This window comes from Macrotis lagotis, chromosome 1 (genome assembly GCF_037893015.1).
Source record: "Macrotis lagotis isolate mMagLag1 chromosome 1, bilby.v1.9.chrom.fasta, whole genome shotgun sequence".
NCBI classification, from domain to species: Eukaryota; Metazoa; Chordata; class Mammalia; order Peramelemorphia; family Peramelidae; genus Macrotis; species Macrotis lagotis.
The window spans coordinates 853,853,348-853,879,220 of NC_133658.1; the positions used below are offsets into that span (position 1 = coordinate 853,853,348).

Here is a 25,873-nt window from a genome sequence, read left to right on the forward strand (position 1 = left end):
GGCCCCGGCCCCGGCGCGGCCCCTAGCGCCCCCCGCCCCCCCCGGCCGCCCCCCGCCCCCCGGCCCCCTCGGGCCGCGCCTCGGCCGGGGCCCCCCGGCGCGGGGCCGGCGCTCCCGGAGCGGGCCGGGCCGGGGCGGGGCCATGCCCGGCTGAGCCGGGCCCAGCGCGCCCGAGTCGGCCCGGAGCGCGGCCCGGGGCCGGCGGCCGCCCATGGCCCGGGGCGAGGCGCCCCCGCTCCGCCTGAGCCTGGCCCCCGCGCCGGGCCCCGCGGCCGCCGACGCCCCGCAGCCCGAGCTGGTGGCGCTGACGGCGGTGCGGAGCGAGGCGGGGACGGGCCCCCCGCGCCGCCCGGGGCTCCTGGGCAGCCCCCTGCCCGCGGCGGCCGCCCCGGCCCCGGCCCCGGCCCCGGCCCCGGGCTGCGGCCGCCGCTCCTCCGCCGCCCAGAAGCGCTACCGCCGGCTGCAGAACTGGGTCTACAACGTGCTGGAGCGGCCCCGGGGCTGGGCCTTCACCTACCACGTCTTCATGTGAGTCACGCCCCCGGCCGGGACCCCCGGGCCGGCCCGACCCCCGCCAGAGCCTCCCCAGCCTGTCCCGAGTCCAGTTCTCCCAGCCCCCGGCCTGTCCCAGATGCGCTGTACACAGGGCATCCGCCCCCCGCACCCCCCCCCCCCCGCACCACTTGGGTCTTGGGTTCCTCTCCTGAACCCTGGTTCCTCCCTAACCCCAGCCCATCCGCAATGGTGACCCCCCTTCTCTCTTCTTTTCACTTTTTTCTTTTCTTCTTCTCTCTCTGTCTCTGTCTCTGTCTCTCTCTGTCTCTCTGTCTCTCTCTCTCACACACACACACACACACACACACACACACACACACACACACACACACACACACACACACACACACCTCTCTCTCCTGTAAAGCTCGTCAGTGCTTTTCTCACCTAACTTTCCTACGGCTGAGCCCCTGCCCCGGAGGTGCTCTTCTCTCCCCCTCCCCTCCCCGGCGGCTCTCCGCCGGCCTCCCCACCCTCCACGGACACCCTCATCGTGCACCCCCCGACCTCTCCTATCTCCTCTCCTCCTCGCTTCCCTCCCCAGTCCCACATCTGGACTGGCCGGCCAGCCTGGGCCACCCGGGCCCTGTCAGCGACCCCTGTCCTGCTTGGGACAGTTCACCGCAGGCTCCAGGGCCCGGGCCTCTCTGGTTCCCCGGCCCTCGCCAGGCCTGGCTCCCAGCAGAGGGAAAAAGAGAAAGAGGAGAGGCTCTCGTTTGGAAACACTGACGCTATGCCCTCCCCCTCCCGGGCCCCCTCTCTGGCTTCTCCGACTTTCAAAAACAAACCGGCTTCTTCGAGGTAAAGAATGAATTTTGGCAGCTCGAAACCTTGTGAGCACGGCGTCTGAGGGGATGGAACAGGCCCAGGAAGGAACCTGAGAGGCCCCGCGGGTATCAGTTGAAGGGTTCGGCCTGGCACTGGGGCGGCTGGAGGTGCCCGCTCGGCCTCCGGCTCCCTGGAAAATGTGCATCTATTAATACTCCCCCCTCCCCCGCAGCGAGCTGTCTGTGCTCGGCCCCCAGGCTCCACAGAGCTGATACCCCTGGAGGTGGACCTTCCTTCCAACCGGCCTGTCCACCTCGGACAGGCCAAATCCTAGTGGCCAAGAGGGGAGAGGGGCTGGAAGGGGGGGCCTGGGGTCTCAGGAGGCCGGGAAGGAGGCAGAAGTCTTATCGGTGGAGAGGTGGCCAAAGGCCCTTCCCATGCTCCAATCTGTTCTGGGGATCTGACCAAGTCAGAAGACCTTCGGTGGATCAGGGGAACTTTTATGAAGGTTAAAGTCAAAGAGGCAAGATCAGGGGTCAGGCCAGGACGGCTAGGCTGGCTGTCCAAATTATTAGTTGGGCTAGGGGCCCGAGGGTTGTGTTTGTATGGAGGCCTGGCTCTGAGCTGCTCCCCAGTACAGGAACTTAGGAAGGGGCATCGAGAAGTGCTGGCTGCTGGGCCCATCACAGTCCACTGATTGGGGTCCAGCTTAACAAGCCCTAATTTCCCCTATTCCTTTCCCCCTCCCATTCCCCAACTAATGCTTACACCCCTGGCCTCCATCCTTCAGAGGAAGTCATTAAGCAGAGGGCTAAAACTTGAACTCAGTCGGTGGGGCTCTGGGGGGGGGGGGCTTCTGAGAGTAGAATTGGGTATCGGGAGGATCTGAGTCCAGACCCCACTGCTGCCACTTGCCGCCTTTGTGACCTTGCAGAAACTACTTCTTTCACTTCTCTGGTTTTCTCTTCTGGACAATAAAGGGGTATGACTTGAAGTTTCCTTTTGGCTCTGTGGCTCTGTGGTAGGTTCCTTTGCTGCTGAGCTATGACTTCCTGCGGAGGGTCAGGAGGGCCTCTGAGATTTCTCTCTCTATGGCTGGTCACCACAGGTGAAGGACCCACTATAACCTCCCTGACCCCAACTTCATCTCCGGAAAGGCCCCCCCCCCCCCCCCCACCTCTTTCCGGGGCTAGATCATCAGATAACTTTGTTCTACATCCGCCCTTCCAGGAGATGCCAGGCATGTCTTGGAAAGATGAACAGGTGCCTGGCCTTGGGAAATCCCCTCTGCCCTCCGAGTCTTGCAGGGTTGTTCGGGAAACTGGTCTGACCCTGCCTAGCACCCTGACTTTCATCCAATCAGGATAGAGACATTCCTTTAGTAGCCCTTTCCTGACTACTGACCCATTTGCAATCTTGTTCTAATCCTCTGTATTTCTCCCTGTCCTCTCTTCTTTTGACTGTCCTGTGACGGAACTGCCCAGAGAGGAAGACCCTCCTGTCCTTAGTCCACTGGACTCTTGTCTTCCTGGATCTCAACTTTGTCTTGCTCAATCCTAGGTGGAGAGGGTGGAGCTGAGGCATGTGGACAAGAGGCAGTCAGGAAGGATGGAGTCCCCTCAACTGGAGACATGTACCCCATTCCTACCCGACTTCTCCTCTCAAGCAGTCCCCCATCCCCTCCTCTCCCCAGAGCCCCAAATCTCCCTCTCTTCATCCTTCCCATCTCCTATCCTTGACACTATCCAGGCACTGCCCAGGCATACCCAGAGATTAGAGTATGGCTGAAGCCTCCCAGTGCTCAGAGAAGTTCATAATTGTTCTCATGGTACTATTGAGGTCAGAATGATGCTGCCCAAAGGATTCCTGAGCCATCTAGAGCAGAAGTGGGGAGCCTTTTTTCTGCCAAGGGCCATTTGGATATTTTTAACATCATTCACAGGCTATATTTGATCAAACGTTTAATTAATTCACTCCTAAAAAGCTCTCAGATTTATTGAATTCTGAGTCCCTCCTTAGCAGCCCATGGGCTGGAGGTTCTAGCCCCTGCTCTAGAGAATCCAACTTAGCTCACATCTTCTGCTATGGATTCCTGAACCCCAATCCTAAGCTAATGTGCATTTGGATCTGTTTCCAGGGCACCAGTGTCCTGAGACCTTAAGGGGCTGACACAGCCTCCTACTACACTGACCACATCCACTGCAGACCTATGGATCATTCCTTTTTCCAAGCCAGTGGGGCTCCAAGTCCTCCCCCTTCCTCTCTCTGTTTCAATGCAAGCTCCCTGTTTCCTCAAAGAATTTGCTCTGTGTGAAGGTTCAAGCTGCTTTCTCCTCCCTTCTCTCCTGCCCCCGCAGGAGACCCTCTTAGAGTATATCTTCATCTTTGCTGACAGCCAGGACAGCAGGAAATAGGGCCTGAGAGGAGGCAATGGGACCTAATGGGGCCTCAGAACCTAAAGAGGCCTCCCTAGGCCACCTACGGAGCAGGCTTAGAAAGTGCCTAGAGATCTTAGCCAGAGCACTTGAAGTAACACAGTGGGTTATTAAAGAGACAGACAGACTCTTCCAGAATCATTGACTATCAGAGGCAAGGCAGAGCAAAGAACATAGAATGTCAGAGCTGGAAAGGCGGGGGGGGGGGGGGGGGGGGGGGCGCTTTAAAAGTCAGGGCCAGGAGAGGTCTTGGAGATCAACCAGACCTCCTTCCTTCATTTTACAAAGGGAGGAAGCCTAGAGAGGTCCATATTTCATACTCATCGACCCTTCTGTATGATCACACAAGCTGATAAAACAGGAATGACCAACAGCACCTCTCCATTGTACATCAGTGCTCACACAAACTGTACCATCAAAGACATATGCCCATTTTTAAAGACATATTTAAAGGTCCTTTCCCTTTCACCCTCCCCTCTCTCAGAATCAAACATAGGTGGGCACAGGGAGTAGGTAGGTAGGACCTGGGCTCTAGAGCTAACTTGTTTCCTGAGATAACTCGGAGGCTGGCAGCTTCTCTCTGGAGACCCAGATGAAGCCACAGAACCACCGTGGTGGGTCTGTATGGTACATTTGTGTCTGCTTTCAGCAGGTTCTTTGGCAGTCAGAGGCATGGCTATCTAGACTTCCTGGCAACTTGGGACAAGGATATTGTGTTCTCCCCAAATTTTACCCTTTCTACTCCTTATCATGGGAAAGATCTTAGAGTCTAACCTAACTTCATTAGTTTCCATTTTAACCCCTGTCCTGGGGAAGCAGTGGATTTCATCATCTGTGATTGTTACCCAGTACTTCCAGCCTTCTCCTGGCACCTTTACTTGACCCTCATCCCTCTCTTCTGCCTTTGGTCATTTTCCAAAATTGAATTTGGGCTGTCTCGGGTCACTTCTGTGACTTCTACTGACCATGTTTTGGGGAGATCTGATAGAACTTCCCTAAAGCCAGTTCAGAAATCCTGTGGGTCAGAATTCAAGGGACCATTCTCCACCCCTTCCAGTCATTTTCTCTGGGGTGGCCATTTTCACTGCCCTATTGCCCCTTTGAATCTGCTCTAGGTGAAGTGATAAATTTGAAGACTTCTAAGATCAGATATACCCATTGGTCACCTCCAAAAGAAGGGTGTATATGAATACCTCCCTCCTTTTGAGGTAAGTCCTTCAAAGACCTACGAGGGACCTTAGTGGTCATCAACCCCATCATTTTACAGATGATTGAACTCAGGCCTAGATGGGTTTAATGATGCAGTCAGATATTAAGTAATAGGCAAGATTTGAACTTGGCAGTTCTGAATCTCAACCCACTGCCTTTTTTTTTTTAAAACAGTGACTTGCTGCTTCTGGGTGTCTAACCCCCATTCCTCCTGCTGCTGTCGAAGTCAGCCACTTTCTCCAGCTGGCTGACTGTTGAGTATGCCCAGACTTGATTATTCTTGCCCAGCTCTCTTGTGTATTGAGCGGGTGATGTATTTAAGACTCCTCCTGGGAACCGGGCATCTGAGGCTAGGGATGCAGCATTTCTCTAGAAGCATAGAGGAAGAAGAAGCATTAGGCCAAGCCCTGCTCCCTCCAGAGAGTGTGGAAAACCCCAGTGAAAGTAGTGGAGAATATTCCCCCGGCCCAATTCTCCTTATCTTCCTTCCACTTGCATCTTGCCTTAATGCTAAGCATGCTGCCCCAACCACCTTCCACCTCTAAGCCACCATTATCCAGGTAAAGCCATCTTTATCTCCTCACTCCCTTTTGGGGGGGTGAAGGAGGGGACATCTCTTCCAGGCATTTTCCCAGATTGTTTGGAGAAAACCTGGCAGCTTCCCTTCCATCCCTATCCCCACTCCACCCCTTTAGAGTAGAATAAAAACTTCAGCCTTTGTCTCAGATCTCCCAGTTACGCACAGCCCACCCACCCACCCCTTCCAATATACTCTTTTCATTGTAATATAACCTGAGCCTGGGCTCACATCCCTGTGAGCTGGTGGAAGGCAGTCTAGCACAGCAAAAAGTGACAGGAACCCTAGTTTCCTAGCTCCTGTCATTGGTGTGCTGTGTGATATTGGGTATGTCAGTTCCTCTCTGTGGGCCTATCTGTGAAATGGAGGGAGGTTAATAATACTTGCCTTGCCTTCCTCACAAGGCTGTTGCAGTCTCAAGCCCTAGCTGTAATGTGGGATCAGTTCTGAAGGCTGGAGGTGACTTCTGAGGACATCTAGGTTAGGATATAGAACCAGGAGTTCCCTCTTTGTTGCTCTTGATGAGTGACCATGCAGTCTGCTAGAACACCTCCCTTGACTCTCAAAATATCTTTGGACAGCTCTGATAGGGAGTTTTTCCTTCTATAGAGATAAAACTCTTCCTTTCTGGGACTTCTCTACCCCCTACCTCAATTGCTTCAGGTTTTGCCTTTTACATCCAAACAATCCATACCTAATTTTTCTTCCTCATGATACATAAAGGTAGTGGCCATGCTCTTCCAAGTCTGCTCTTCTTCACATGACTGCCCTTAGATCCTTCAAAGGTTCCTCACATAGTTTGGTCTCCAGCTTCCCCTCTAACCTGTTTGCCCTACAAAGTTTTTGCTATTCAGCCATTTCAGTCATGTCTGGCTCTTCATGATTTTATTTTGGATTTTCTTGGCAAAGATACTGGAATGGTTTGTCATTTCCTTCTCCATCTCATTTGACAGATAAGGAAACTGAGGCAAAAAGGGTGAAGTGATTTGCCCAAGGTCACATAGCTAGTAAGTGTCTGAGGCTGAATCTGAATTTGAAAAGGTGAATCCTGACACACTATCCACTGAGTCACTTAGTGTATCCATTCCATTTTTTAGTTCATCAATGTCCTTCCCGGACATTGGACTAAGCCCAATGCTCCTAAATATGGTCTGACAAGGGCAGAGAATAATGGAATTGTCACCTCTCGATCTGGACACTACTTCTGTTAATGCAGGTTAAGATTCCATTAATTTTGGGGGCAGCCTTAAACCCCTATGTCTTTATATGAACCTCCCTCATCATGTACTTATATCTGTAATCCTCTAAGCCCAAGTATGAGGAAATCTGATTCTTGAGATCCATGAATTCACATTTGCTGGCATTAAATGGATCTTCTTAGATTCTGCCTATTGCAGTCAGTTTAGGATTCTACTCCTGTTGTCCTGTATATTAATATCCTAGCCAGCTCCTTGTCACCATCAGTAAATAATCAGACCATCTGTGTCTCCAAGCCATTGATAAAAATGTTGAAAAACCCGGCACCAAGGACAGATCTATAATGTGTTCCACTGGAGTCCTCCTTCCAGGTGGAATCGATTCATTGGCTCATCCACATTTACTGTGTTGTCTAACTCATATCTCCCCATCTTGTTTAGGGCTAGACTAGGTGAAATCTCTTCCCCTGTCTTGGCCTCAGTTTATCCATCTTCAAGTGAGTAAATTGGACTAGATGACTTCTAAGATGTGTAAGAGTTCTATAACAGTGATAATCACAATGGCTAAGAATTTTTAAAGTATGCAAAAAACTTTTGAAATTTTAATCAATATCTTTTGCTTTGGGGTGGCTAGGTTGTGCAGTGACTAGGGCACCGGCCCTGGAGTCAGGAGTCCCTGAGTTCACATCCGGCCTCAGACACTTAATAATTACCTAGCTGTGTGGCCTTGGGCAAGCCACTTAACCCCATGGCCTTGCAAAAGCTAAAAACAAAACAAAACAAAAAAAAATTTTGCTTTTATATCCCCAAAATTTCCCCTGTATCCCTCTTCCTCTGACTCCCAGAGATCATCCCATATAACAAGTGTTATTATATTTTTTTTTAGATTTTTTCAAGGCAATGGGGTTAAGTGGCTTGCCCAAGGTCACATGGCTAGATAATTAAGTGTCTGAGGTCGGATTTGAACCCAGGTACTCCTGACTCCAAGGCTGGTGCTCTATTCACTGCGTCACCTAGCTGCCCCACAAGTGTTATTTTTAAAAAGAAAGAGAATAGGGGAGGCTTGGTGGTGCAGTGGATGGAGCACCGGCCCTGGAGTCAGGAGTAGCTGAGTTCAGATCCAGCCTGAGACACTTAATAATTGCCTAGCCGTGTGTCCTTGGGCAAGCCACTTAACCCAATTTGCTTTGCAAAAACTGAGAGAGAGAGAGAGAGAGAGAGAGAGAGAGAGAGAGAGAGAGAGAGAGAGAGAGAAGAGAAGAGAATCATCACAACTGACTAGCCAAAACTCTTGATGGTATGTCGGTGTTCCGTTCCTGTGGACTCACCACCTCTGCAAAGTAGAGGGGCAGGATTATCCCCATGTCTTTTCTTTGGGGTCATGCTTGTTCTTTATGTTCAGTTCAGTTCCAGTCGTTGTGTGGTGGTTGTTCTTTCCATTTACATTGTTGTAGTCATTGTGTCTATTGTTCCCCTAGTCTGCTTACTCTGCTCTTTGTGAAATACTTTACATCATTATCTTATTTCATTTCATTTCTACCTTTATAATCCCCATTTTGTAGCTAAGGGAAATGAAACTCAGGGAGTTAAGTGACTTGCCCAGTGTAATAAATAGTCAATAAACAGCTAGTAAATAGTCAGAAGCTTAGATTTGAACTTGGGTCTCTGTTGACCCAGTGGTGAGCACTTTTCCTGCTGCTCCACTCCATGAGCTCTGGCCTAGTCATTACAACAAAATAATTAACACAATTGCTGGGAACTAGGACCTTGACCCTAAGAGCTTAACCTGTTTGCCCTACATAGTTTTTGGTTTGTCATTTCCTTCCTTCCAAAACGTGAACAGAGTTGTGATGCACAAGGATGTTGCAGCATGGGCAAAAGTGTTGCAAAGTGACCAGTTGGTCTTCCCTTAGAAACTAATTTTGGGCTGGAAGTTCAACTGCCCTTGGTCTGAGCAGAAGTGTTTTTGGATTCTTCTATTTGAGTGTTATCTGTCCTGAAGGCTCTCTGGGAGTCAGACTCACACTATCCCCCTTGGGGAGGGTCTGTACAGATTCTTCTTTTTTAATTTTTTTATATTGGATAGATTCTTGTGGGCTAATTGGGCAGGCCTGGGACTCACACAGTTGGACACTTGACCTAGGAATGATTCCTAAGCTTTGGGGACAGGGAGGAGAGGGGGAAGTCAGAAGAGCTCAGAATCTTAGAGAAAGGGTCTTTTCTGTAGGGGCCTGTAGCCCCTGGATTAGAGTGGGTAGGTAGGGGAGCTGACAGCTGGACTCTGCCTGCTCTGTCCCTCCTGACCACAGAGCATCCCTACCAACTCCTGTTTCCTTCAATATCCCCTGCTATGGTGCTGCATCCCTGGGGAAGGGGAGGGAGCTGGAGCCTGAATCATTATGAAATGTTGAGAAGGGGATGGGGTGGGGTAGGAAAAGAGGGAAAAGGCTAGCTCAGCACAGTCCCCTCCAGTGGGAGGTGGGGGGGTGGTGGAGGAGGCCAGACTTCTAGGCTCTTCTGGTCCTTTTTCAGGGGCCCCAGATGGGTGTTAGCTCTGCTGGGAGGCCTGGGAACTTTTAAGTCGATTCTCACTTTTCTAGAATCTAAAGAGAGGCATCCTATCTTTGCTGCAAAGAAAGAGCTTTAGGCTCTGCATCAGGAAAACTTAATAATTTGAGCTGTCCAAAAGTTGAGTGGGTTGTCTCCAGAGGTAGTGAGTTTTCCATCCCTGAAAGAGTGACCCTCAACGAATTGAAACTGGGAATGTATTATGGGGGGATTTTTGTCCCATACGGGTTGGGCTAGGAGACTTTAGTGGTCCTTCCAAGTCTGGGATTCTGGTGTGTGTGTGTGTGTGTGTGTGTGTGTGTGTGTGTGTGTGTGTGTGTGTATAATGTGCACCTATCAATGATCGAACCAACATTTTGTCTAAAATAGGTGATAAGGTTGTCAGGGGTCTGATTGGGAAATAGGGGTAGATTCAGGGCTGGAGGTAGAAAGTTGGAACAGATCAAAGATTCAACTACATTTTTAGCTTGTTCTGGAAACCTATATGTGCCTCTGTGTATGTGTTCATATGGGGGGAACCTTTGCAAGTGCTTTGGTGCATCAAGAGAAGGAGGGGAGCTTATGTCCTGGGGTTTTGATTTCTCTCAGAAGCATGGATGTGACTCAGCTCCCCAGGAGCTTAGAGAGGCCAAATGGGGCTTGGAGATCTGTGGGTGACTTCTCACATCATTTCAGGTTTTCCCAGCTGGATTAGGGGAGATGCTTCTTTAGGGAACTAAAATTTGAGGGGCAGGTAGAATATATGTGTGTGTGAACCCTAGAGCTTACTCTCTTCATTTACACTTCTCTGGCCAAGACAGTAGAATGAATCAGACAGAGAAAGAAAGAGACAGAATTGGACCCCAGAATCAAATTCTGTCAGGAGGAAAGGAGCCATCAAGGGGAAGGGAAAGACCTTAGCTATGCCCCCTCCTCCCCTCTTATGGGGGCAGCCCCTCAGAGTCCTATTTGTCCTGTCTTCTCACCCAGTGGGGGCCCCTGGGCTGCCCCCCTCCCCTGGGGGGCTAGCCTAGAGCCCTAGGTGAGGAGGAAAACTGGCCCCAGGCATTATATTAATTGGTCTGGAAATCTGTGGGTGGCAACTCAGGAGGGAAAGAGGAAGAAAAACTCAGCTTCTTAAGGGAAAACTGGGCATGGCAAGCAAGGGGCACTCTGACTTGGACTCTGACCTTTTTCTGTCCCTCTGATGGATGATCTGGAGGATAGATTTCCTTACTTCCAAACTCAGGGATTTCAAGTGGAATTGTGAAGGTGAATCCCCAGCTGGCTTTGGAGAGGGAGAGCACTGGGTAGTGGAGAATATATAGTGACATAGAATTTTTGAATCCAGGAAGACCTGAGCTTGAATCCTGTCTCTTCTGAAAGACCTTGGACAAGTCACTTCACCTTTTCTGGCTTCAGTTTCCTTATCTAGGATGAAGGAATTGGATGAGATGATCTCTCAAGCCCCTTTCACCTTTGAATTCTATCATCCAGAGTGTTCTAACTGCAGGGAGAGAGGGTGTCCTGACAGTCCCTTGGGCAAGGAGAGTAGAAGGTGTAGGTAATGCTTTCCCCCCCCCCCCCCTAAGAAAATCTGCCAGAATGATGGAGAGCTGGGAGGCAGGGGAATGGATGAGATGATCTCTGTTAACCTTGCCACTTTCTCTGGAAGAATTTTTTGATCTCTCCAGGGATGCTGGGGTTGAGGAGGAATGGTGGGGAAGGTCAGTATCTGGTGCTCTCTCTCCTCCACTCTTTTCAGTGGCTATACAACAAAGCCCATTTTCAGTCTCTGGCTTCAGCTTTTTAAGACTCCCCCAGGGAAGGCAAGCCCAAATAGCTAAGTCAGCACAAGGAGCCCTCCTCTTCCTGCCGTCCTGAGGATCTACCCAGGCCCTGTGAGAGCCCAGAGCAGGCTCCCACCAAGCCTGGTGCTCAGTGGGTATGAAGAGAGCTGGACTTTTGGTCTGTTGCCATACATATACTAACTTCTCTGGGTTTTGTTGTTGTTTTATTTTTGTTTTTAATGGGTTTTTGGTTTGTTTTGTTTTTTGAGACTCAGTCAGAATCACACAGCTAGTAAATGTCAAGTGTCTAGGGCCAGGTTCTTCTGACTTCAGGATCAGTGCTCTATCCGTTGTGCTACATCCTGGCTTCTCTGAAAGGGAGAATGCTCTCTTCCATGCTCTCTTCATCTGCCCAAATATCTCTCTGAGACTGTCTCAGCCTCATAAGTTGTGGGGTAGCAGTAGGACCTGGAGGGCGAAGGACAAGGAGTAGAGGAAGGAGAAAGGGGATGTTGAGGAAAAGACTTGGATTGTGGTTACTTGGAGTTCTAAGCTAGAATCCCAGTTCTGCCAATAACACCATGGCCCAATGTGAAAGGCCATAGTCTTGGATCCTCTCAGCTTCCCGGGTTCCAACTTGTCCTTAGTTCTTCCCAGGGCCTTTGCCTTCCTCCCTTTGGTATGATGGAAAGGACATTGGATTTAGAGATGAAAGGTGAGACTTTCAGTCCCCAATAGAAATAGGGTCTGACTATGAGATTTCTGGCAGGGGGCTCAGAGGGTCTCTATCCCCATAAAATGGGAACAATAATGGCTTTGGGGAGGTCTTCATGAAACATTTCTTCATGACTCCCCCTGACTCTTCCTGTTGGCTCTCTGGCCTCAGGGATCTTAATTTAATTATTTCTGATTATCATCATAGCGAGCAATATCATCTTTATGGTACTTTCAGGGTGACCAACTGTTTTGCACACCTCATTTGATCCTTCCAGAAACCCCATGCAGTGTGGTAAACTCCAGGAAAGTGTATTGGAGACAGAGGACCAAGGTTTGAATCCCAGCTGTTGTGAATGTCACCTTGGACTAGTCACTTAACCTCTCTGGGTCTCAGTTTCCTTATCTGTAAAATAAGGGGGCCAAGATTTCATGGCCTCTGAAGTCCTTTCCAGCTCTAAATCTATGATTCTAGGGTGTCATGAGTATTGCCATACCCATTTTACAGAGGAGGAAACCAAGGAAACCAAGTCCCAGACAGGATAAATGATTTGTTTGGCTTGGTATCCAGGTGATGATGAAGATAAAGTGCTGGACCTGGCATCAGGAAAACCTGAGGTCAGATATGACTCCAGAAATGTACTCACTGTGTAGCCTTGGGCAAGTCACTAAACTTCTGTCTGCCTCAGTTTCCTTATCTGGAAAATGGAAATAATAATAATAGCACTTCCCATGGCTGTTGCTTATAGAAATTGAAATGAGATTTGTAAAGCACTTAAAATACCATACATGTGCTATTTCATTGTAGTAGTGGTGGGAGTGGTGATGGTTCTCAAAGAGGACCAAAAGGGCATCACCATGCTGGGGTCCAGGTGCAGTATGTCCAACTGTGGCTGAGCAGACCAACGTGAACTTAGAAGGCTCTGATAGAGGTTGAGCCCAAAGAGTTCAAAGGAACATTTGAAGTGGAGGAAGAGTGTTAGGGACAAAAGAAATAGTAGTAGTGGTAGTAGAAGCTGAAGAAATAGAAGTAGTAGTAGCAGACAGCATCTTCCTCTGAAGTATGTGCCTCTGTCTCTGTATGCTTATGTCTCTTTTTTTTTTTTTGCAAGGCAAACGGGGTTAAGTGGCTTGCCCAAGGCCACACAGCTAGGTAATTATTAGTGTTGAGACCGGATTTGAACCCAGGTACCCCTGACTCCAGGGCCAGTGCTTTATTCACTACACCACCTAGCCGCCCCTGCTTATGTCTCTTGAGATCTCAACTCTTTTTTTTGTCATGAATGCCATCTCTTTGCCAGCCCTATCCTCTAGGATTTGAGTTCTCTCTGAATGTCCCTTTCCTTACTCCTGACCTAAACCTGGTGTCTGTGGGGCCCTTTTGTCAAATGCAACCTGTGTGGCCAGTGTGGTATTATGGCAAAAGGATGGGGTTGTGAATTAGTGGGCTGAGTTCAATTCCAGGCTTTCCTGCTTCCTATTCATTTATTGGCTCCATAGATACAATAAGGTAGTTACTGGACTCATCTAGCTCTAAGTCAAAAATTCTATCTTTTCCTGCCAGCATCACAGGATGGTCAAGATTGGCCTCTATTTGCTTGGTCCCTTTTTGTCCATATTCTCATGTCCACTGAGAACATAGACATCCAGTTCTAGAGTAAAGAAATATTCAAATCCAGAAATAACACACCTAGGGAAGGTTGAAAGATGTTAGTCCTGTCCCAGACAAAGGGGTATTTCATTTCTTAAATTATTCTAGCTTTCCTAAGGGGACTAGACCCAAGGGGTTGTCCATCCTGTGGTAGGTGTTATGGAAGTCTTTCCATTATAGTGGAAAGAGTACTAACATAGATCAAAGATTCTAAGTTCAGACCCCACTTCTGTGCCTTTATTTTCTATGTGATTTTGGGCACTTGATCTCCCTGAGCCTCAGTTTCTTTATCTGTAAAATGAAGCAGTTGGACTGAGACAATGTCCTAGAACATTTTATGCTCAGGACCTATGATCTCTGCATGGCTTCAAAATTGACAACATATTCCTGGACAAAACATTTTAACACTGATATTGAGATTTACCCTCTGGAGTTCTTTGGACCAAGTTCATCAGTCTGTTCTCCAACCCCGGGCTTTCAACCAATCTGGTAAATTTTAATGCTTCCCACATACTCCCATTCATGTGGGAGTTCACTCTACCCAAATCATATTGCTACCCAAGGCAAAGATGAGTTAAGTGCCTTAGCTAACATCCCCTAACTAGTAAACATCAGAGGAGAGGATGGAACCTGAGCCTTATTGAACCAAAGTCCAGCCCTTTGTCTTCCAAAGGACTAGGCAATCCTTAGCTGTCTAGAGTCCTCCATCAAACATGGTGGAAGTAACAAAGAGCACTCCAAAACCCACAAGGATAATTGATCATGTCACCTCCAAAATAGTATACCCCAGTCCTTCAAATTAAGGTTCAAATGGCAGCTCTGGCCTTGGACACAAGTGCTTTCCTATTTTCAGGCCTCAGTCTCCTCATCTAAAAAATAATAGAGTTGGACTTGACAACCTCCAAGGTTCCTTCCTGCAAGGTCACTTAAGAATCTTAGAATCTCAGAACTAGAATTGGTGCTCAGAAGGCACATAGTCCCCTAAGCCAGAATCCCCTCTACCATCTCCTTGACAAAAACTCATCCTCTGTCCACTTAAAGACCTCCAAGTGAAGGGCAATGTATCAACTTTGGGCTTTTATTTTTTAAATTTAGTATTTCATTTCTCCCCACTTACATGTAAAAATATTTTTTTTATCATTTGTTTTTAAAACTTTGAGTTCCAAATTCTCTCCCTTCCTCTCTCACCATTCCACTTGTTGAGAAGGCAAGCAATTCATTATAGATTATACATGTGTAGTCATGCAAAACATATTTCCATATAAGTCTTGTTGTGAAAGAAAACACAGACCCAAAAAAACCCTCAAAAAATAATGTAAAAATCTTTGCTTCAATCTGGATTCAGTTGGCATCAGTTCTTTTTTTTTTCTTTTTTTTCCTTTAGTTTTTTTGCAAGGCAGTGGGGTTAAGTGGCTTGCCCAAGGCCACACAAGCTAGGCAATTATTAAATGTCTGAGGCTGGATTTGAACTCAGGTACTCCTGACTTCAGGGCCGGTGCTCTATCCACTGCACCACCTAGCCTCCCTGGCATCAGTTCTTTTGATGAATAGCATTTGTCATCATAAATTCTTCAGGTTTGTCTTGGATTACTATATTACTTAGAATAACTAAGTCATTCACAGCTAATCATTTTATGATATTGCTGTTTCTTTGTATACAATTCATTTCACTTTGCACCAGCTCATTGAGGTCTTTCTAGATTTTTGTGGGAGCATCCTGCTTATCATTTCTAATAGCACAATAATATTCCATTGCAATCACATAATACAATTTGTTCAGTCATTCTCCAGTTGATGGGCATCCCCTCAATTTCCAATTCTTTGCCACCAGAAAAGAGCTATTATTAATATTTTTGTACATATTTCCTTTTTGTTTTTTAATCTCTTTTTGGATGCAGACCTAATATTGGGATTGCTAGGTCAAAGGCTATGCAAGGTTTTATAGCTCTTTGGGCATGGTTCTAAATTGCTCTGCAGAATGAAATCAGGGGCGGCTAGGTGGCATAGTGGATAAAGCACTGGTCCTTGAGTCAGGAGTACCTGGGTTCAAATCCAGTCTCAGACACTTAATAATTACCTAGCTGTGTGGCCTTGGGCAAACCACTTAACTCTGTTTGCCTTGCAAAAACCTAAAAAAAAAAAACCAGAATGAAATCAGTTCACAACTCCACCAACAGTGCTTTGATGTCTCATTTTTCTACATTCCCTTTCTCATTGGTTATTTATTAACTAATATAGTAGGTATGAATTTGTATTTCTCAATCATAAAGATTTAGATCATTTTGTCATATGACCATAGATAGCTTTAATTACATCATCTTAGAAGTATTCATATTCTTTGATCATTTATTGATTAGGGAATGGTTCTTATTTTACAAATTTGACTCAGTTCTCATTTGAAAAATAAGGTCTTTATCAGAGAAATTTGCTTCAAAATTTTTTTCACAGTCATGATTGCTAAATGTGGTTTCTTCCATCTAATTCCCTCCCATTTGTTCTATTCTCTCTACTTTTTTCTTTCTCTTTCTTTTTTTTTTCAGGGCAATGGGGTTAAGTGCCTTGCCCAAGGTCACACAGCTAGGTAATTATTAAGTGTCTGAGGTTGGATTTGAACTCAGGTTCTCCTGACTCCAGGCCTGGTGCTCTATCCACTGTACCACTTAGGTGCCCCCTTTCTCTACTTTCAACCTGGCCCTCCTCAAAAGTCTTTTTCTTCTGATTTCTTGGCACTCCTAATCTGTTCTCCCCTTTGTCACACAACTCCTTTTATCCTCTTCCCTTTATGTAGATTTCAATTCCCAATTGAGTGTGTTTGTTATTCCCTCCTTGAGTCAATTCTGATGAGAGTAAGTTCATGCACTGCTTCTTTGCCATCACCCACCATCTCCTCTATCTTCCCCTCTACTGTAAAATCTTTTTTGCCTCTTTTATATGAGCAAATTTATCCAATTCTACATTGCACTTTTTTCCCTTCATATTCACAATTGTACCCTCTGTCTAGATATACTCCTTCCAACTGCCTTAATAATGAAAAAAGTTCTTATGAGTTCATCTTCCCATGTGTAAATGTAAATAGTTTAACCTTATTAAGTGCCTTATGAATTCCCTTTCCTGTTTATCTTTTTATGTTTCTCTTGAGTCTTGTATTTGAAAGTCAAATTTTCTATTCAGTTCTGATCTTTTCATCAAGAAGGCTTGAAAGTCCTTTATTTCATTGAATATCCATTTTCCTCCATGAATTATTATACTCAGTTTTTCTGTATAGTTGATTCTTGGTTATAATCCTAGCTCCTTTGCCCTCCAGAATATCATATTCCAAGCCCTCCAATCCTTTAATGAAGAAGCTGCTAAAAGTTGTCTTATCCTGACTGTGTCTCCATGATACTTGAATTGTTTCTTTTCTGGCTGCTTTGCAATATCTTCTCCTTGATCTGGGAGTTATAGAATTTGGCTATAATATTCCTGGGAGATTACATTTTGGCATTTCTTTCAGGAGGTGATCTGTAGATAGTTTCAATTTCTATTTTACTTTCTGGTTCTAGAATATCAGGGCAGTTTTCCTTGATAATTTTTTGATGCTAGAAGGGATGTGAGAAAAAATAATACATTAATATACTGTTGATGGAGTTGTGAACTGATTCAACCATTTTTACAACAATTTAGAACTATACCCAAAGCGATATAAAACCATGCATACCCTAGCAATACTGCTACACAGTCTGTATCCTAAAAGAGATAAAAAGCAAAAAGGAAAAGAACCTATATGTACAAAAGTATTTATTGCAGCTTTTTTTCTGGTGATGAAACAACTTGAAAGATGATCTCTAGGTTCTTTCTTTGATCATGGCTTTCAAGTAATCCAGTAATTTTAAAATGATCTTTCCTGGGCCTATTTTCTCGGTCAGTTGTTTTTCACGAGATATTTCTTATTGTTTTCTATTTTTTTCATTACCTTAGTTTTGTTTTATTGTTTCTTGATTTCTCATAAATGTTGCTCAATTCTAATTTTTAAGAAATTATTTTCTTCAGTGAGCTTTTGTACCTCCTTTTCCATTTGGCCAATACTATTTTATAAAGAGTTTTTTCCCTTCAGTGAATTTTTGGACCTCTTTTTCCATTTAGCCATTTCTGCTTTTTCAGGACATTCTTCTCATTTTTTCATACTCTTTTAGCATTTGGCCTGTTTTTTTAAGATGTTATTTTCTTCAGTATTTCTTGGTGTCTTCTTTGCCAAGCCATTTATTTATTTATTATTCATTCATTAATTCATTTATTTATTTGCAAGGCATTGGGTTAAGTGATTTGCCCAAGGTCACAAGCTAGGAGATTATTATGTGTCTGAGGCCAGATTTAAACTCAGGTTCTCCTGATTCCAAGGCTGGTGTTCTATCCACTGTGCCACCTAGCTGCCCCTTACTAAGTTATTTATTCATTTTTCATGATTTTCTTGCATCACTCTCATTTCTCTTTCTAATTTTCCCTCTACCTTTCTTATTTGATTTTCAGAATCCTTTCTGAGACCAATTCATATTTTTCTCAGAGGCTATGGATGTAGGAGCTTTGACTTGGTTATCTTCTTATGAGTATATAGTTTGATCTTCCTTATCACCATGGTAACTTTCTATGGTCAGAATTTTTTCTATTGTTTCCTCATTTTTCCAACTTGTTTCTTGACTTTTAACTCTTTGTTAAAGTAGGGCTCTGTTTCCAGAGTGGAGGGCACACTGTCCCAACTTCTGGGGGTTTGTGCAACTGTTTTCATAGATACTTCTAGGTATCTGTAAGTTTTTAGTTCTTCCAAGTTGGTATGATCTAAGAAGAGGTGTGTTTCCTATTCTCTTGGTCTATGCTATGGTCTGTGAGTGATCACAAGGTACTCCTTTATGTCCTGGAACCATAATGATGTCCCCTGCTCTACTAGGGCCAAAATCTCTGATGTGCTAGTACTCCTCCTTGTCCTGGGACTGACACCCAGGATCCAGATTTGAATATAGGCAAAGCAACAGAATCCTGCCCCTCCATTCCAACAAAGAGACTCTTGTAATCTCCTTTTTTTTTAAATAAGGTTTTTGCAAGGCAATGGGGTTAAGTGGCTTGCCCAAGGCCACACAGCTAGGTAATTATTAAGCGTCTGAGGTTGGATTTGAACTCAGGTCCTCCTGACTCCAGGCCTGGTGCTCTATCCATTGCATCACCTAGCCACCCCTTGTAATCTCCTTTTGACCAGTTGTTTGACCCCTTTACTGTCTGTGGGCTGGGAGTTCTGGAAGCAGCTACTGCCACTGCTGAGTCAATGACTCCCAAGCCCTGGTTTGCTGGGACCTGGGCTTTGCTGGTAAGACCTACCTGAACTGTGCTTTACTTTCACCCAGGTACAACAGACTTTGCTTGCCAACCTTCTAAGTTGTCTTTGGATGGAAAATTATTTCACCTTGTGCTTTTGTGCCACTGCAGGAATTGTTTTAGGCATTACATCAAGGTCCTCAGAGGGGTTTTAGGGAGATCTCAGGTAAATTTCTGCCTTTTCTCTGTCATCTTGGCTATGCCCTTCAAGGCTATTCAATGTACCAACTTTCAATGATCTATTAGGAGATTTTTCTTCATGCCACCTGCCTCTCTGTAACTTCTCTCCATTATTTAAATTTTTATTATTTGGGGCCAAACAGAAGCCCAATCCCTCTTCTCAGTGACAGCCCTTTAAATATCTAGAGAGAGCTATCAGGGCCCCACAACAGCTTCTGTTCTCCTAGTTCCTTCAAGTAATTCTCAGGTGGCCTGATCTCCAGTCCCCTAATCAATCATCTTAGTCAATCTCTTCCACTCCAGCTTGTCAATATCTTTCCTAAAATGTGATTCTCAGAACTGAACGACATCCTCCAGATGTCTGATCAGGATAGAGAGCAGTAGGACTATTGCCCGTACATCTGATTTCTCTTAATGCACACTACAATCACATTAGCTATTTTGGCTTCCATATAGCACTGTTGACTCATTGAGCTTGCAATATTAGATCATAGGTCAGAGATTTAGAGCAAAAAAATGACATAATAAACAATTATCTAATCCCACTTCCTCAAGTTAGGACAAAAACAGGATCTCATTCTGAGGAGGGCACTGCTGGGTGCTAGATACAAAGAAAAAAAAATCAATTGTCCCTTCCCTCAGGGAGCTTATGTTCCAGTGGTAGTGGGAAAGAAGCAATATGTTCTCTAGTACGTGAATACAAAAATAAATGAAAAGTAATTTCATGGCAAGGAGGAGGCATGAAACTGGGTGAATTGGAAGTGAATTTGAGTATGAGGTAGCATTTGAGTGGAGCTTTGAATTGAGCTAAGAATTCCAAGAGGCAGGAGTCCATTCCAGTTTATGCTAAGGCAAAGGGAGCTAGGGGTTAGAAGGTCAAGTATGAGGAACAGTTTGTCCGGAGCATCCATGCCCTCCCATAAATCTTCTCCAAAGGGTTCAGCCATTGTTCTAGATGCAGGGGAATGATATATAGATGCAAATCACTATAAGACATGATATTTCTTGTATTCATGTTGGTGCTCTGTCCTGATTGCTCTCCTTTAGACACTTAGCAATGTCCTTCCTAAAGAATCATGGAGTAGAAAAGTCTATCAACTCTTTATTCCTCTTAAGATCTCAGTGTTGATTGCCGTATCACACAGTTGATTTACTGAGCTTGCAGTATGATATGACAGATATTTTTTTCAGGTGGGCTATTGTCCCACTATTCCTTCTCCATCTTATACTTGTGAAATTAACTTTTTGAACCCAAACATAAAACTTTAAATTTATCCCTATAGAATTCTGGGTTCTTGAATTCATCACAAGTTCTAGTCTATGAAGATCTTTTTGGATGGTCACTCAGACATCCATATTAGTTGTCCCTCCTAGTATTGTTCTGTCCACAAAATGGATGCTTATGCCATCTTTGACTTTATCCAAATCATTTTTTTTAGGCTTTTTGCAAGGCAAATGGGGTTAAGTGGCTTGCCCAAGGCCACACAGCTAGGTAATTATTAAGTGTCAGACAGGATTTGAACCCAGATACTCCTGACTCCAGGGCCGGTGCTTTATCCATTGCGTCACCTAGCTGCCCTTAACCAAATCATTGATAAAAAATATTAAACAGTGAGAATCTTTGGATCTCTCCAGGAGATGCCTCCACTAATTTGGTTTTGAGCCATAAATGGCTACTCTTCAGGTCTAACTATTCAACCACTTTTATATCCAATTAATTGTCCTGCTCCCATCTCTCTCTATTGTTTCCACAAGAATAGTGTATGAAACTTGGCCAAATGCTTTACTAAAATGTAGGTAAACTATAGTCATAGCATTCTTTTGATACCTTGGTCTAGTAACCCTCTCAGAAATGGAAATAAGCTGGCCTATCTTGATGAAGTCATGCTGATTCTTTATGATCACTGCTTCCTTTTCTAGGCATTCTCTTCAATAATATGGACTAGAATTTTGGCACAAACCAAAGTCAAGATCACTGGCCTAGTTCTCTATAAAATCATGAGAATGATCATGCTTTTGTGATGAGGATAATGCCGGCAAACTCTACCTCATGAGGCAGCTTTGAGAAAGCTGTTGTTATTAAAATCTAAGTCATGGGATCCTAAGTCATGGAATATCCATTCTAGCCCCCCTCATTTTTCAGATGAGAAAACAGAGAGGAAAAAATAGAAAGGGAAGAAGGAAGAAATGATAGAAAGAAAAAAGGATTAAGAAAAGAAGATAGGGAGGGAAGAAGGAAGGATGGAAAGGAAGGAAAAGAAGGATGGAAAGGTGAAGGGAAGGAAGGGAAAAAAGGAAGGAAGGAAGGAAGGAAGGAAGAAAGAAAGAGAAAGAAAGAAAGAAAGAAAGAAAGAAAGAGAAAGAAAGGAAGGAAGGAAGAAGAAAGAAAGAAAGAAAGAAAGAAAGAAAAAGAAAGAAAGGAAGGAAGGAAGGAAGGAAGAAGAGACAAAGAAGGAAGAAAGGAAGGAATTAAGGCCAAGGGAGATGAAGTTGCTTGGGGAATGTCACCAACTGATAAGTTACAGAGGCCAGTTTCAAACCTAGGTCCAAACCTGGTATTGTTTTTTTTCCCTTAGTCTCCTGCCTCTTATTTTTTGTACCCAAACTTTGCCCTAATAGTTTCTTTTTCCCCATCCCCCACATCATTAAACCCTCTCTTGTAACAAAAAAAAAATGTTTTATGCAAAAGTAATTGTGTCTTATAGCAAACGCAGCATTCTAAACCTGTAATACCCTCCCCAACCCTTATTTAGAATGAGGGAAATATGCTGCAATGTCTGTTCTTTGGCACTGAACTTTCTCTCTGCATTTAATCTGTTTGGCTTCTTTTTAAGGTTCTTTTCCCTTCTATCAGAGGAGTCAGTCTGCTTGAAGGTCTTCTAATTGCTTCTCCTTCACTTTGCATTGTACAGGTCTTCCCATAGTTTTTGGAATTTCTGATGACCGTCATTTATTAAAGAGCAATAATATTGTACTATATTCATGTGCCCAAATTTGTTCACCTATTCCCTGGTGGGTGCCCACCCACTTTGCTTTCAGTCTTGTGCTACCATAAAAAATGATACTCTGCATATATGGGCATATATCAATCTTTTCTCTCTGACTTTGACTTATCTTGGGGTACATGTCTGGTAGTACAGCAGATTGCTGGGTCAAAGTGTCTGGACAGGTTAGTGTCCACTGCTTCCCCTCCCCCATAATCTTTTTGTTTTTAGTCTAAGTAGTACCAGATAATGTTGGAAGTGCCTTCCAAATCTGAGGTTTTATGGTTTTATAGATTAAAAAAAAACTGAAGCAGGTATTTGGGGTAGAACTTGGAATCATGGCCTTGAAGTACGCTCTTCTAGCCCTTTCATTTTATGGAAGAGGAAATTGAGATTCAGAGAGGAAAAGGGATATAAGAGTCACACAGCCTCCACACAGGTGGAGTTAGTTCTATTATCTGTACATATCTATAACTACATCTATATCTGTATCTTTATCTATATCTCTAGTTCTGTCTGTATCTTTCATAGGAATTAGCCATCATATTCTTGTCCATGCTCCTTATTTTACAGAGGAGGAAATTGAGACCCAGAGATTGGAAGAGACTTGGAAATGATGGAGTCTTTTAGCATATGAGCTCTTTAGGAGCAGAGTTTTTACTTGCCTTACTTAGTAAAGTGATTGACACATAGAAAGGACATATTAATAAATGCTTATTTATTGATCAATTAGTTGGAGAAAGGATTTGAATTCTGTTATTATGAGTCCAGGGAAGTTAGGTGATGCAGTGGATAGAACACTGGGCCTAGAGTCAGGATACCTGAGTTCAAATCAGGTCTTGGACACTTAGTAGCTGAGTGACTCTGGGCAAGTCACTTAACCCTGTTTGCTTCATCTGTAAAATGAGCTGGATTAGGAAATGGCACATTATTCCAGTATCTCTACCAACAAAACCCCAAGTGAGGTCACAGAGAATAAGACACATGGCTGAACAGCAGGAAGTTGTGAGTCCAAATCCAGTGTGCCTCCCTTGTACTATTCTGCCCTCTCATTCTGTGTGTGTGTGTGTGTGTGTGTGTGTGTGTCTATGTGTGTGGGGGTATGTGTGGTGGTGGTGGTGATGAGGGTCATAGGCAGTATGGTGCAGTGGAAAGAGCCCTGGACTCTTTCTAATGTCAAGAAATCAAATTTGGCCACTTAAAAATAATTAAACCCCATGCACATCATTTCCCTCTCTGAATTTCACTTTCCTCTCCTGACAAGTAAGAAGAATGATATTTTCTTCCCAGAAAAAAATGAGAGGAAATTACTTCACAAACTATAAAAAGCTGTAGAATTGTGACTTTCTGTGTGGGTCTGAGGATCGAAGGGGTGTTTGTGTGTGTGTGTGTGTGTGTGTGTGTGTGTGTGTGTGTGTGTTTTCTTCTTTGAGTTCCTGACTAGGACTGAATAGTTGGACAGAGGGTCTCTTCACTGACGCTCTACCCCACCCCAAGACAATACTCAGATGTATGACCTGAGTGCCTCCTTTGTCTAGTCTGCTTCTTTTTAGAAAGAATAGGGGCAGGCATGAGGCGGGGTCCCCTCACCACTCCTATCCCAAGACTCTTAGCTGCTCATCTCCTGGATTTGCATAGCCACTTTCCCTATAAGCAAAGTCCTCAAAGGTCAGATTCAGGACTTGTCCCTTCCCATTGCTCCCCCACTCAGGCAGGGAAGGATGAGACTCAGACCAGAGGAAGGGGTCTCAGTGGAGAGGAGGAAGGAGGAGCTTAGTGAAGAGGATGAGGGAATCAAGGAAGGAATTAAGAACTCAGGGATGGAGATATGGGGCTCAGGGAGGGGGTTGGCGGCTCAATGGGAGGAAGAGGGGCTTAGAGAGGGAACAGACAGGGCTCAGTCAGGAGCATGGCGGCTCAGCAATGGCCCAGAGGCTCAATGGGAGGTCCTGAGATGATAAGCTTGAGAGAAAGCAGTTCTTACATTTTGGTTCTTTTCTGCCACCCTATGACTTTCTCATTGTTAGGGGACATTTGTACTCTCTGACCTTCTCATTAAAGGGAGACATTAATGTTTTTTGACCCTAATTCGGTCCACATGATAAGGCTAGGTTAGGAATAGGAACTGGATTCCTTCTAATCCTTTAAAGAAGGGCCTCCCTGCTCCGCCCAAAGGGCATGCCCTTTGATACAGCAATACCACTACTGGGTCTATACTCTGAAGGGTTGATGAAGAAGGGTAAAAACATCACTTGTACAAAAATATTCAAAGCAGCCCTATTTGTGGTGGCAAAGACTTGAAAAATTAAGTAAATGTCTTTCAGTTGGGGAATGGCTTAGCAAACTGTGGTATATGTATGTCATGGAACACTAGTGTTCTATTAGAAACCAGGAGGGATGGGAATTCAGGGAAGCCTGGAGGGATTTGAATGAACTGATGCTGAGGGAGATGAGCAGAACCAGAAAAACATTGTACACCTAACAGCAACATGGGGTGATGATCAACCTTGATGGACTCGTTCATTCCATCAGTGCAACAATCAGGGATAATTTGGAGCTGTCTGCAATGGAGAGTGCCATCTGTATCCAGAGAAAGAACCTTGGAGTTTGAACAAAGTCCAAGGACTATTTCCTTTAATTTAGGAAAAAAACTGATATCTTATTGTCTGATACTTTATTTTTATTCCCGAAGGATATGATTTCTTTCTCATCACATTCAATTTGGATCAATGTATACCATGGAAACAATGTAAAGACTGGCAAATTGCCTTCTGTGGAGGGGTGGGGGGGAGGGAAGTAAGATTAGGGGAAAAATTGTAGAACTCAAAATAAAAATCTTTAATAAAAAAAAAAAGTGTGTCCCTCTTTCCCTTCTTCCCAGGCCCAGTTGAGGGCCCAGGAGTTGGAATCCAGGGGCCCCAGTCACACACATGGCCTTGGCCCTGACCCTGTGCTCTTGACCAATAGGCTTGTTTTCCCGGGCTAATGGTGTATCTATTTTGGGTCTGGGGGCCACAGTGGCTGAGCTTGGGATGTGTTTCTTCATATAATTCTATATTTTTACTTCATATTCTCAGATTGTACCAATCACTTTTTGTAAGGTTTTGAGTTTTACAGTTTTTCTCCCTCCCTTTCTCCCTTCCCTCCCCCCTCTCCCCAACAGACAGCAATCTGATATAGGCTTTACATTGGACATACTTCTGAGGGTTGATGGGGACTGTATCCAAGATGTCTTTGGGAGGTGTTTGGGGACAATGGAGGGGGACTCTGCCCAAAATGTTTTTAGGAGTGATAAGGATAGGACCAGAGTATGTTTGGGATGTAAGAGGGGATTTGGGGGAATTAGCCCCTGGATATTTAGGGGAGGGAGTGAGAGGCCCTAGTTGGCAGTGGGTTTATTGTATTTTGGTGCTCAGGATATTTGGGTTATTATTAGGGATTGGGAGGTAAGACAAAGAGATTTGAAATGTGTTTGGGGGTAATAGGGGCTGGGCCCAAGGCCTCCCTTCCTGGAAAAATTTGGCTATAAGTCAGGCAGGCAAATATGCTGGTGACCTCCCCTGTGCTTGGCCGCTCACTCGGTGGTATACAAGGCCCTCACCATGGAGACTGGCCCAAACAGGGCCTGCTGCTCCTCGTGGTTATTTATACCCCAGCTCCTGCCTTCTCCTCCTCCCCCCTCCCTTTCCTCCTCCTCCTCCTCCTCCTCCTCCTCCTCCTCCTCCTCCTCCGTCTTCTCTCTTGTCTTCCTGACCCTTCCCTCATCTCACCTTTGCTCTCTTATCTTTCCCACCTTCATCTAGTATCAAAGCTAGAAAAGCTATGCAGCAATTCCTTGCCCATCAGCTCTGACAGGAGGTGATCCAGCCTTTCCTTGGATAGCCCCAGGAATAGAGAGCTCACTATCTCACAAGACAACTCATT

The 25,873-nt window shown here is 45.2% G+C and overlaps 1 protein-coding gene across 1 annotated transcript in view; it reads left to right on the plus strand.

Annotated features, from left to right (window-relative positions):
* Positions 1-211: 211 nt before the first annotated feature.
* Positions 212-25,873, plus strand: part of KCNQ4 (potassium voltage-gated channel subfamily Q member 4) — a 72,920-nt gene continuing 47,258 nt past the window's right edge. Inside the window, exon 1 of the mRNA XM_074217656.1 lies at positions 212-528. Coding sequence (XP_074073757.1) covers positions 212-528 — 317 coding nt within the window. The remainder of the gene's footprint in view (positions 529-25,873) is intronic.